General features: G+C 41.0%; 2 protein-coding genes across 5 annotated transcripts in view; both read right to left on the bottom strand.

The window, feature by feature from the left end:
- The window catches only part of si:dkey-13n15.2 (protein transport protein Sec24C), a 13,019-nt gene extending 7,830 nt beyond the window's left edge, over positions 1 to 5,189 (bottom strand). For 3 of the 4 annotated variants that reach the window (XR_006822622.1, XR_006822623.1, XM_046035930.1), the window contains exons 1-8: positions 4,949 to 5,181; positions 3,720 to 4,442; positions 3,087 to 3,145; positions 2,608 to 2,661; positions 2,151 to 2,262; positions 1,464 to 1,591; positions 1,097 to 1,232; positions 63 to 172 (exon numbers count right to left, since the gene is read on the bottom strand). Coding sequence is in view for 2 of the 4 variants with exons in the window: in XM_046035930.1 (XP_045891886.1) it covers positions 63 to 172; positions 1,097 to 1,232; positions 1,464 to 1,591; positions 2,151 to 2,262; positions 2,608 to 2,661; positions 3,087 to 3,145; positions 3,720 to 4,395 (1,275 nt within the window). In the remaining 2 variants the exon portion in view is untranslated. Of the gene's footprint in view, positions 1 to 62; positions 173 to 1,096; positions 1,233 to 1,463; positions 1,592 to 2,150; positions 2,263 to 2,607; positions 2,662 to 3,086; positions 3,146 to 3,719; positions 4,443 to 4,948 lie in introns of all 4 variants that reach the window. The other variant, XM_046035931.1, reaches the window with a different exon arrangement.
- Positions 5,190 to 6,139: 950 nt separating this feature from the next.
- On the bottom strand, positions 6,140 to 12,250 carry LOC123960929. Its single transcript, XM_046035971.1, has 3 exons — positions 11,813 to 12,250; positions 7,995 to 8,138; positions 6,140 to 7,348 (listed from the first exon to the last, which is right to left on the bottom strand). The coding sequence occupies exons 1-3, from the start codon at positions 12,240 to 12,242 to the stop codon at positions 7,059 to 7,061; spliced, it is 864 nt and encodes a 287-aa protein (XP_045891927.1). The 5' UTR covers positions 12,243 to 12,250; the 3' UTR covers positions 6,140 to 7,058.
- Between the last annotated feature and the right edge of the window lie 7 nt (positions 12,251 to 12,257).

Raw genomic sequence — 12,257 nt, 5'->3', positions numbered from 1 at the left:
CAGAAGTAGAAATTGTTCTTAACATGCAAACAAAGCTAATAAATGTGAAAGGTGAAACTTACCTTCTGAGAATTGAGGATCTCGTATGACCCCATACTGAGTTCAGGCCTCGTGTCTTTGTCCACCCGAACCCCCTCCACGCCTTTGGTGGGCTGGTAGTGTTGCCACGGTACTGAGACGCAAGAGAGCAGAGATAAACTGTTGCTGTATGCAAACAAAGCAACAAACTGATGTAAAACGACTCAAAGGCAATTTGGCAACACTAAAAATTCTTGAATTTTCAGATATTTGTATTATAGCTGACACAATTACTCAATAAATGGATTTGTCAATGGAGAGAAAATAACCAGCTTCCACTTTGATTTTCAGTTACTAAAGTAATTTTTTTAAGCAAAAGTGCCCCAAAGTCACTAGTTATGTGATTTCTTGGGTGTTCTGTGATAGTAAACTAAATATTTTTGGGGTTTTGGACAAACAAAACAAGCAACATGAATATGTTAATTATAAAATTAAGTTATAAAAAAAGTTTTCTTCACTTTCTGTTGAAAAGGTTTTACACACATCTTCCTTCCCAGCAGCTTAATGTCAACAAAACACTAGCACTGTGTGGAAACTTGGCTTTTTCAGTTCATATGAATGTACTGTTAATGAAATAAATGTATTTAGGACTTTTTATAGTTTTTATTTTAATGTTTTGTGAAAAACACTGCTTGAGCTAAATAAATAAAATGATATTATCACTGTAAGTAAACTTGGTATTAGACCATACAGAGTGTGAAAAATTGTTTTCTGTCAAACGGACAGTGAACCTCCGCTACAGTTTGGGCACGAGCAGGTAGATGCTCACTTTTAAATCCACTGCAAAAAGTGAGCTTTCAAAAACAAGGGGAAAAAGCATTAAAATGGGGGAAATATTACTTAAAATAAGCAAAACTATCTGCCAACAGAATATTTCACTTGCTACTTAAGGACAAAAAAATTTGAAACAAGTGAAATTCTCTAACATAAAAGCCACCTGGTAAGGACAAAAAACAAGTATATTTTGCTTTCAATTAAGATAATTAATCTTACTTCGATTTTAGTTTTTGCAGTGTACCTTCGCTGAGTTTCCCACAGAAGGGGCAGTAAAACCTCTGCCCACAGTCCTGCCAGCTCATCGCCGGGCACATGGAGGCTCCGCACCAACCACAACCCATAACACACTCTGGCTCTTTGCACAACGGCAGGGGCTTCTAGACGCAACAGACACACCAACAGTAAATACACATGTTAATATGTGCACAGAAACCTTCGATCTAAAAGGCACATGGGATAATTGTGGCTCTACAAAATGGCTTCACTTCCATGCAAACATCTCCCTAGATATTTTATGTTTCACTATACGTTAAGTTCATTATTGGTGATATATTTCAAACGTATTTTATTTATAGATTTTAGAAAAAGCAGAGTAGCTCAAAACGAACCTCTCCAGCAGTTTGTTTTGCCAGAGGGGTGACCAGAGCTCCCAGCGGCAGACGGCTGAGCAGGGCAGCCTGACCTTCACAGGGCACACAGTACGAGGCGGAGCGGATGGCAAAGGGACTCGCGTTACCTGGAGTACAGAGACAAGGTAAGGAGTGACATGAAGGTTAGCTTAAAGTACGGTGAAATTCCATCTGGTGACAGGAAGGGCTAGAGGGGAAAAAAACTGACCAACACATCAAAATATCATCTTTGTAATTGGATTTGTTGTGCAAAAAACCCCCCAAAAGACTGAATCATCTGAGACACTGTAATAGAACATTTTCATTGCAGACAGGAATTATCATAATCCTTGGTCTGACCCAAATATTTAGCATTTAGCGAGCACAAACCACGATAAACATTACAGATGTTTACACGCACCTGATGTGAGACATTACATGCATGTTTTCTAAGGCATTTCTAAGTGTCCACTTTCTTAGATTAAACATGCTTAGAATGTGTCCTCTTGTTTTATCAATGCCTGATGTACCTTTATCAATGCATGTAATAATTTCAGTCACACTGATGCTGTGAGTAATGCTGATGCAGTTTTAAGGAAACTATCTGCACCCATAGTACTGCATAAAATACATTTTAATAGAGTATATCTCTGTGACACAGATACAGGCAGTGTTGTGTGAGTTTACCCCTGTCCTCTATGAGACAGGAAGTAGTTGCCAGAGGAGGAAGACGGGAAAAAGGCTCAGAGACGAAGACCTTGCCCTCCCACTCTGCCCTGTCCTCTGCAATCACCTTCACCTGACACAGACAGAAAGAGACAGTCAGTCAACAATAGCATGGTGACATTTCACTATATTTAAATAAAGGCAGGATTTATTATATAATATTTAGATTCATACAATAGTTACAGCCTTTGTATACCATGTACTAAAAAGTTCATGTCATTGTCAACAAAATGCAGTATATTAGTAGTTTTGTTCAATTTGTCAATTGATGCAATGCTTCACGATGCCTCTGTTGTGTCGTCATCCTTAAGGGCAAAATCCTAAAACACGCTGACCAGGAAATAGTGTTTCATCGTCAGAGGAGCTGCAGAAGTCAATCAAGAAGAGATGTTTTGCAAGAGAGAATGAAAGAACTTACAGCACTGGGCAGGAGCTCTGGGTCCAGGCCGTAACGAGACTCAGAATTAGGAGACTGCAGAGAGAAAATATAACGACTCATTCTCTAACCTTGATGTTACTTTTACACGTGGATACTATTCTCGGTGAGATTTTGTTTTTCTAGACTGTATATTCACTATGACTGCAACAATGTTGAGTCTGGAAAGACATCCTTTAATTCTGAGGGACCAAAACCGAAACCTTTCTTATATTGTGTTTTGATAAGCAAAAACATAATTTGCTAGTTTTAGCTTTTCCAATGTGGGGATTTGCTGTCCTTCTCTGTTTTATAGCAGTGAAAACCGAAACTCTTTGGGTTTTGGACTGTTGGTTGAGCAAAACAACACATTTGAGGATATTTTGTGATAATAAAAGCATTTAATTAAGGATAAAATCTGCAGGTGTATTGATTAATCTCTACATTAAAGAGTTTTAATGCTGTTCCTGTATTTTCCCCACCTGTGGCGTGATGTCCCTGTCCTGTGGAGTCGCATTGGGAACAAACTCATTTATGGTTCCTGAGGAGAAAACAGAGTTACCAGAATAGAGTACGAGGTAAGTGAGCTGTTTTCTCTCAGATTCCTTTTATACGGTCTACGTCACAAACCAGTGGGTGAAGTCACACTATGTCCACTTCTTTTATACCATCGATGACTACAACACTTGTTTGAAAGAATCAAAGTTGTACTTTAATCAGTATGGTGGTGGTTTGCACGCTGGATGATGGGGTTAACTTGATCAATTGCAGTGGTCATCAAAGTGGTGTCCATGGAAAAAAGGGTAAGGATTTATTTTTACTATAATTGCAAAGTAAATCAGTGGCAGAATGTATGATTGTTTTGATCATGGGTTTCATTCACTTTCTGTAATAAAACTTCTAAAAGCAACATTTCATAGGGGTCCAGGTCTAATTTGTGTCCGCTTAGGGGTCCTTGTTCTATTATGTGTTTTTCCTGTAGTGCCACAGGTATGCAGCTTAAGTTATTTATTTTCTCAGCCATCCTGAGTCACTGAGTTTAAATGATCAGTTCCTGAGAGAGGCTCTGCAGCATGCATGTAAGCATGTCATGTACACATTTCAAATACACCAACCTTTAGAGCCTGGTGAAAGTGTCCAGTGAGGTTGCTGTTGGATAGGAGAGGATGGAGAGGCGTGACTGTGGGTGTATCCGACAGAGGCCTCCACATTTGCCCTCTCAAATGCCGGCTGTGGGGTACACTGTGGACTCTGGTTTACACACTGTCCAAATGATGGAGAGCTGATGGAAAGATGTTTTTGATGTGATGACTGAGGTTCATTCAGTAAACCCTGGTGTGTGTACGGAGGCTGGAAAGGGGAACATATCGCTTGGTAAGGGCTGTGAGGAGAGTAAAAAGGCATTTGTTGTGGCTTGCGAGGCAGCGTCCCTTCGTTCATAAGAGGGAGAGAACATGGAGGTATATTTCTCTCATGGCTTACAGCTGGAACCACGGATGAAAGATTAGCATCAGGAGTGATAGGCTGCACACACTGATCAGCATTAACATACAGTGTGCTCTGAGGAGTGTTGTTTCTGCATGAAGCGATGTCGTTCTGGCAGCGCTGGTTGGACGCCTGCAGATGGTCGTGGCAGGTTCTCTGGTCAGAAGGTGAGCCCAGGTTCAGATGATAAAAGCTGGGAAGAGGGTTGCAGGGGTGCTCTTGAGGTGAAGCCGGGGACCAGCCGTTCTGGCCCGCCCACGGCTGACAGGGTGTCTGGCTCTGATTGGCTGTGGGGACGTCCATCATCCTCCATAACCATCACTGATAGGTGTGTTTCTCCGTGGAGGCGGGATCTAACGAGGCAACACAAACATGAAAAAATTGACCATCAGGTCGTGATGTTATTCTCAGCTCGCTTCTGAGACAAGCGGACGCTGACAGTCGTTACTGCAGATAGCTTATAGCTACTTGCAACCAATTACAAGCAAAGTGTATAATTTCTAGTGAGATTACATATTTGAAAATGATAATTTAGCAGTTAACTTAGCTGCCATATCATGTTATTCAGCAGGTTAACGTTACCGAAACTAACGTTAGACTAATACAGAATGAATAAGCAAAATGTCGGGAAATTATTAATATGAGCTTATTATTTGAATTGTTTATCGTTACTCTGTGGTTAGCTAACGTTGGTATAACGTTAATATTAGCCCTCAACACAGAGGCATCATGTGTATGTGAAAGTCTCGACATGGACGCCGGACAGCCAGCAGCTTCACATAAACAAACAGGGTTAAATAAAAAGCTGCATCTGTGGGAAACAATCTTATTTAAAGCACTGAAAAATTTGAGTCGATACCTTTGGACATCAACGGAAACAGGGGTCTTTTCGTGCGGCACTTGTTCGTCAACATCTTCATTTCCTCCTCTGCGACCGCTTCACTTTACAATACACATATTTTTTCGTTATATTAATTAAGATCCCATGATAAGAAACTGTTACATTATTAACTGTGATTTAAGCCACAACATAACCGCTTACATTCATCAACCTGAACCTTTACTGCAGTGTTAGCGTCACGCTAGCAGGAATCACAACGCATTTCCACCTTTCCTTTCAAAGTAAAAGCATGCGATACTTGAATTCAAAACTACTAACATCAGTAAATAAAGTATACTGAGTTTCTTAAGTACATTTCAGATAAACTACACTGTAACTTTCCTATTTTCATCTGTTTTTATTTTCTATCTTGTTTAATTGTTCAACTCCTGCACAATACAGGTCAAAGATGACCCATATTCAGTTATTTCATCATTTAATATTTAAAGTAGTCATTAAATATCTTGTTTGGGTTTTTTTTTATTTTTTTTTTTACCATAAATCATTATTTTCCTTTTATTGCTGTATTAACCAACATATTGTATTCCTTCATCAATTGTACCCACATGGGTCCAAAATGACCCATATTTATTCACTACAGAAGTTGATAGGAACTTGTTATGGTTAGCAATTAGGAACATATTTACTGAAGACCACTGTTCACCTGCCAAACATTTCACAACTGAACACAGCCGCTTTGCAATCAAAGAGATGCAGCATAAAAAACAGGTAGAGTAAGATGAGGAGGCAATTCTTGAAATCTCTCCCAGATGAAGAAGACTCCTTTAATGACTCGTCCGATGAGTCCTCTGAAGAGGGGAAAAAGGGGACTAGCTGGAATAATATTCCTTTCACTCAGGTCAGTACAAGAAGCCATAACATCCTGAGGAGCTCTGTCCCTCTAAGTTGGTAATTTGTTGTTGGTGTGTCACTGATTAACATATCCTGGGCATCTTGCGGTGAAGCAGCTGTTGAACCAGGTGCAGGTCCTGGGCAGACCCTCAGGATGTTGTGGCTTCTTGTTCTGAACAGTATACCAGATAACTTGGTTGAACTGAACTTGCAGCTCTAAAAACTTAGATCACTTGAAACACATCATTCGTCAGTATGTATGAGCTGTCTTATTCCAAATTACCTTAATTTAATGAAACAAAACCACTGTGACAGATATCCTGTAATCAAGGTTGTTTATTTATCATCGTATTATCATCGTATAACGAAAAGAAGGTTTATAGTCCCTTCATGCTACACATACAGAACTTAACATGTGTATTAAAATATGGTAACATAAAATAAAACAGTATAAAGTTATTTATACACTTATATACATACACATATACACCCTGAACATTTTGCAGTGCATTTTTTGAATTTGTAAACAGCAACAACAAGATAGTGATGATAATATGTTTTTTATCTTCACATAAAGAAGTCTGACATTTGGGAAACAGTGTCCATTTTGACTTAATTTGAGCACCAAGAATCATCAATGTAAAACACAGAGTCCGCCTCCTCTCATCTTGCCAGTCTGTGGTCTGTCAGCTCAGAACACGGTCTGCACGCTGAGTGCTTTGGGATGAAGTCTCTGATTATCTTTGATTTGCCGACCTGAGTCCCATTCTGTCCAGACCAGACCTTAACGAGCAACCTTAAGTCCAGGCTTATCCAGGCTCTCTTTCCTCTACTCTGGGCGATTATTGCACCCGCTGTGGTGATTGGTCTGGTTGATCGGGCTGGGTGGATCATCTAAAGTCCGCTGCTCTTTAATCCAAAAGCCTGGCTTCCTTTTCCAATGACTGTATTCCAATCATAGGTCATACGTGTTTTGGCAATAAAGCTGGAAAAAAACTGATAAAAAACAAAAGTGCAGTAAAGTTTGAAGGCGCTACTGGCCTCTGCGTCTAAATGCGCCACCATGAACCATAAACATAGAAAAGATGAAATATCAATCTATATTTCATCCTAATGGATAGAAACTCTTACAATGTTGCAAAAGAGATGACTGTATGAAAGACAAAGTGGAACAGAGGGTGGTTAAGTGGTGAAGAACAAAAAAGGTGGGAGGGCAAACTTGCACAAACAGATTCATTCAGAACTGTCCGGTACTCTGCTGCGGTTCCACTTGCCCGGGCAAGTTACTGTTTGTGGACGTAGCCCGAGAAGCTCCACTTTGTCTTTTCAGGGCAGTGATCCTGTTTCTAACGTAGTCCTTTACACCTTTCCATGAACGGTTCCTCAGCGCTTCTGGCTCAGCCTCGAGACACTGAATGCAGTCGTTTTTCTGAGGCACCTTGTGTCCTTGAATTAAACGCATCATTTGTCTTTCAACAGCGAGGACCTCTGCTTCCTCCCATTTATGTTTACCATTATTTTGGGAGCCTGTGGGGTAAAAGAGAAACAAGTGAATGTCTGCCATAACTAAAAAAAGATTTCCAAAAATAAAAAAGATCTTACGGTCATCACTGCAACGCTTTACTGTTCACATTTGTTCTCAAAGACTTCAAACCCTAAATTCCATCATCTTCAGCGTCCATATTTTATTTTTGTCATTAACTTGAACAATGACGTGGACGTGGACAGTAAAGAAACTCAGTAAACAACTCTTGGAGATACTTTGCCTCAACTCTACTTTGATTAATGATTTTACAATGTGTGGCCTATATTTCAAACCTGAGGGCTGTCACGACAATGTCAATATCTTTAGTAGTAAATATTTCACATGTCCCCCCATATGTTGATCTGGATTAGAGAAGATTACCACGACTCATTTTGACATTGAAACAAACAATCAAGGCAATTATTGCAGGTATTAAATACAAACATACATCATAATCATTAGTTATTAATATCCCATGAAGTAAGAGGACACCTCTTGAGCCTCCACACCTGAGATCAGTAGTATCACTCTGTTGCTCCGTGTCCTTGTACCTTAACCAGACTTCTCCTCTTGGTTCTTATTTATAAAACACAAACTAGACCTTTTTTTCTCCTAATGACTACAGCTATATATTATTAGCTTCAATACCTTTGTTGCCCCAGTTGACAGGTTTTGGAGTTGCAGCTATGTTGGTGTCTGTTGTTGCTCCATGTGCTTGTTCAGGATAAAACTCTGCTGATCCATTGTGATCCCATGATGCAGCTTGTTGTTCTCTTGCAGATTGGAATCTCTCTGTATCGAAGACAAAAATAAATCTTTTGCATAGTCCATCTGATTTTACATCCATACACACACACATACACTTCACTGTTGTGAAGTTTGCGGACGACACCATCATCATAGGCGGGATTTCAAACGATGAGACTTCATATTGGCTATTTAGTAGGTTATACATAATGCTTTTAACAATGCTGCTCAGATCATTGAAAACATCAATCCAGCTTTTACACCACAAAGTGGTTCATTTCTATATTTTTGAGTGGAAACTGATTTTAAACTGCAGAAGATCACAGTAAACAGTTGTGTGTCTTCCTTTTTTTATGTTGGATATTCTCAAAGCGATGGAACAAGCACTGTGTAACCTTATTAATATGGTCTGTGGATCAGTGTTCTGAAGTTTGGACATCAGGAGCCGGTTGCAACAAAAGGGCTTACGCCTGGTCTTAAGGTAAGTAGGTCTTAACTCAGCATGCTAAGTCCGACCTAATAGTTACGCCAGTTGCACCATCTAGGCTTAAGTCCTCTTCTCGCTAAGACCGGGCGTAAATCTTACGCCTAGTCAGTAGCAGGGATAAAACCAAAATCTAGGCTTCTATAATAACGACTTCATAACTCAGCAGTAAAGACATGGCGCGCCTTATACACAGACTTCACAACGAGCGGGCTTTTAGAGTGGAGAGCTTTATTAGGGACATAAGCAATCCATTAGACATTTAAAATGACCAGGAGCTGATTGAGAGGGTCCGATTCTGTCGGAGAAATATGAACTTATTGAAGAGCTGTCATCCCGCTTACAGTTTGTGTCGTAACACAACGCAGCTTGACACCCGCATTACAGCTGTTAATAGCGCTACGTTTTTACGCAAGTGGTGCGTTTCAAAACCCCGTTGAAGACATGATTAATGTCCACAAATCCACCGCATGTCGGGCCATCCGCAGGGTGTCGCTGGCACTGAGCAGTCGCCTTCCACAATCTGCTCAAATCCCCGCCGAGGCCAAGTCTGCAGAGGCCCGATTCCACCGGGCCACTGGCATTCCTGGTATTGTGGGCTGCATCGATGGCACTCACGTCCGGATCCAGGCACCGTCTGAGCATGAGTATCTGTATGTCAATCGCAAAGGTTACCATTTGATCAATGTTCAGATTGCTTGTAATGCTTATTACAACATATTTAATTTGATGGCAAGATGGCCTGGATCGACACATGACGCACGCATCCTCCAGGAGAGTGCGTTATACCAGGATTTTGAGGCTGGAAAAGTAGACGGGCTGCTTCTTGGCGACAGTAGATACCCACTGAAACACTGGTTGATGACACCTATCGTTGCTCCGAGGACTGAGCAAGAACTATGGTATAACACCATCCACACCACCAGGGCTCGAGACTAACGGCGTCCCCGTCCTGGGGACGATAGAAAATGTGTCTTGGACAAAGAGAAATATTCTCTGGGACGCCTCTGGGACTTAAGGGATTGTGTGTGTGTTTATTTATTACTATCAAATGACAAACTAAAACGACCGAGCGCTGACTACAACAGAGCTACAATCATGCTGTTACTACAGTCACTCTCACTGGCTGGCTGCTCACCTTTTCCCGCGGTACATGTCCATCTATCCTCTCAGTCACAAACGGCTTGCTGATCTCTCAATCGCGCTGTATAGGCCTATGCTAATGCATTAAGCGCCACAGATCAATTTTGTCACACATTGAAAAACAAATCTATATTCTGATAACGTCGACAAGCGGCAAATATCTCCCCCCAGCTAATGCAGCTCGCCATGCGATGTGATAAAGTAAAGTAACCCCCCACCCCCGCGCACGGTAAGACGCAGCCAGGAGACCTACTGCTAGAGTTTAGCATTATACCTAAACATCTACAACCTGGCTCTGTTTGGGTCTGTGGGCTGCACTTTATCAGAGCTGCAGAAGTTAACGTGTGGATTTGTGCAGAGATTTCTGCTTGATCACGTATCAAGTATTGGTTTAGATTTCGGTTTGTACCTCTGATGAAGTGCAATGCACTTGTCTCATTCAGTAAGCCTACAGTCTGAATAGGAGCACAGCAGAGTATAGGTCAGGTAGACTTATTAAAAATATTATTAATTCTCATTAAATAATGATGTTAGTCTCATAATATTACTATTTATTTCTGGATCTGTCAGAGAAGAGAGATATGTGGGAGAGATACTGAATATGCAGAAAGTTTTGAATATGAGCAGAACAGCTGCTGAAACACAGGAGCTATTAAAGTCCAGGAGTTTGAAACTGAATTAAAATTATTTATCATTTAAAAAGGGTACCCTGCAATGGACTGGCGACCTGTCCAGGTGTACCCTGCCTTTCGCCCGATGTCAGCTGGGATTAGCTCCAGTCCCCCGCGACCCTGTACGCAGGATAAGCGGTTGACGATGGATGGATGGACGGATATCATTTAAAAAGGTGCCCCAACAGATAACTTTTCAGTTTTGTTTTTAAATCTTTTTGATTGAAACGAGAAAAATAAATATTTATTTTATCAATTTTGTCAATTTCTCATCATTTACTATGTCACTAACAACTATAGAGGATAATAAAGTAAAGAAAAAACATTTTGATTTTGGGACACTTTACATTAACTTCAGGACGATTAAATTTTTTTTGGGACAGAGGTGAAAAAAGTTAGTCTGGAGCCCTGCACATTACCACCAGGTAGCGGATAGTGGATAGCGGCAAAGTGCTGTCACTAGATCGCTGAAAACTATATAAATAGGCTATTTAAACAAATGCCAAAAGTGACAAAGTTCGATTTGACATTAATCATTAACTAGGGCTATTTTTTCTAGGTTTCTTTGTCTTCATGGGGAGATGAGGATGCACCCTGAGCAAGTCTGCACCGTACTAGCAGCTTGCACTGTCTTCCACAACATCTGTGTCACCAAGAGGATCCCTCTCCCTAGGCAACACCATCAGCTGGTGCCGGAGGAAGGTGTCGACCTTGTGGGCCATGAAGATGTCGGTGGAGGACTAGTCCGTACATGCATTATAGCAACTATATTTCTAATGGTATTTTTTGATTTCAAGTTCCAGCTTTTCCTGCTCAGTCTGTGATTTTTTTGTTTCAGCCTCCACTCGAGCTATTTATTTCTTAAGAAGCATCTGTGCAGATCTTCCTCCTCCGTTTCGCTAGCAGTGCACCGCTGCTGACTTCATGAGAATTTTGTGGAGTAACTTGGGCCTCCATCGAGTCTGAAAATAGAGAATCCATTAAATCTGTCATAGCCTACTGCTGTCTGACAACTTCTAAGACTTAACTGTTATTGCACTCTAACATATAGGCTACACACCTTCACAATTTTGCTTGAGTGGTCGACATCCATCTCTGGAGGGACAGCAGTTTGATAGGTCAATTCTAAAGACTGGTCTTAACTATGACCTACTTAGCAGTTAGGACCAGGCTTAGTAAAGCCCTGTTGGTGCAACCGGCTCCAGGAAATCAGCAGTTACATGGCTAACTTTATCACAGGTAACGGAAACCAGGTCATCAAACACAAGTTTTGCAGTAAAGTAAAAATGTGTGGCTGCCCAGATATCAGAGTTAAAATCATTCTTTTACAACTCGTACAAGTAACATGTAACTTTCTTCACAGCAGACTTAAACACAGACTGACCCCCTTTCTAATCCTCATCTATGGAAAAAAGCCTTACCGTAACAGTCCATTTTGACGTCATCCAGCTCCATGCTGCTGTCATGTCGCAGGGTTTGGACTTGATTATTGGGGCCTAAAATTTGGTTGGCCTCGTTTTCATCCAGGTTCATCATCTGTAGCATTGTTGCGTAATGCTTCCGGATTTTTGTCGATGTCAGGGTTTCAGGGTCTTGAGCTCCGCATGCTTTCACATATTTTTGGATGCACTCTGACCCGCTGTAGGCAGACAGTGCATTTGGCCGGCCAAACAGGAAGGGATTTTTACTGGGGACTCCACAGGTCTCACGAACCTTCACAAGAAGCTCCATAGCAGAAACGAATGATGGTTTTAGTAAAACCGGGACCATTCTGCCACACTTTCCTCGTATATCTACTCTGGTGAAGAATCCACACATGGTTCTTTCCAAATCTGACATGCTTATGTCCATGCCAGCGTGCAGGTT

The sequence above is a fragment of the Micropterus dolomieu genome, linkage group LG21 (assembly GCF_021292245.1).
Source record: "Micropterus dolomieu isolate WLL.071019.BEF.003 ecotype Adirondacks linkage group LG21, ASM2129224v1, whole genome shotgun sequence".
NCBI classification, from domain to species: domain Eukaryota; kingdom Metazoa; phylum Chordata; class Actinopteri; order Centrarchiformes; family Centrarchidae; genus Micropterus; species Micropterus dolomieu.
This window is presented reverse-complemented; position numbering and strand designations above follow the sequence as displayed.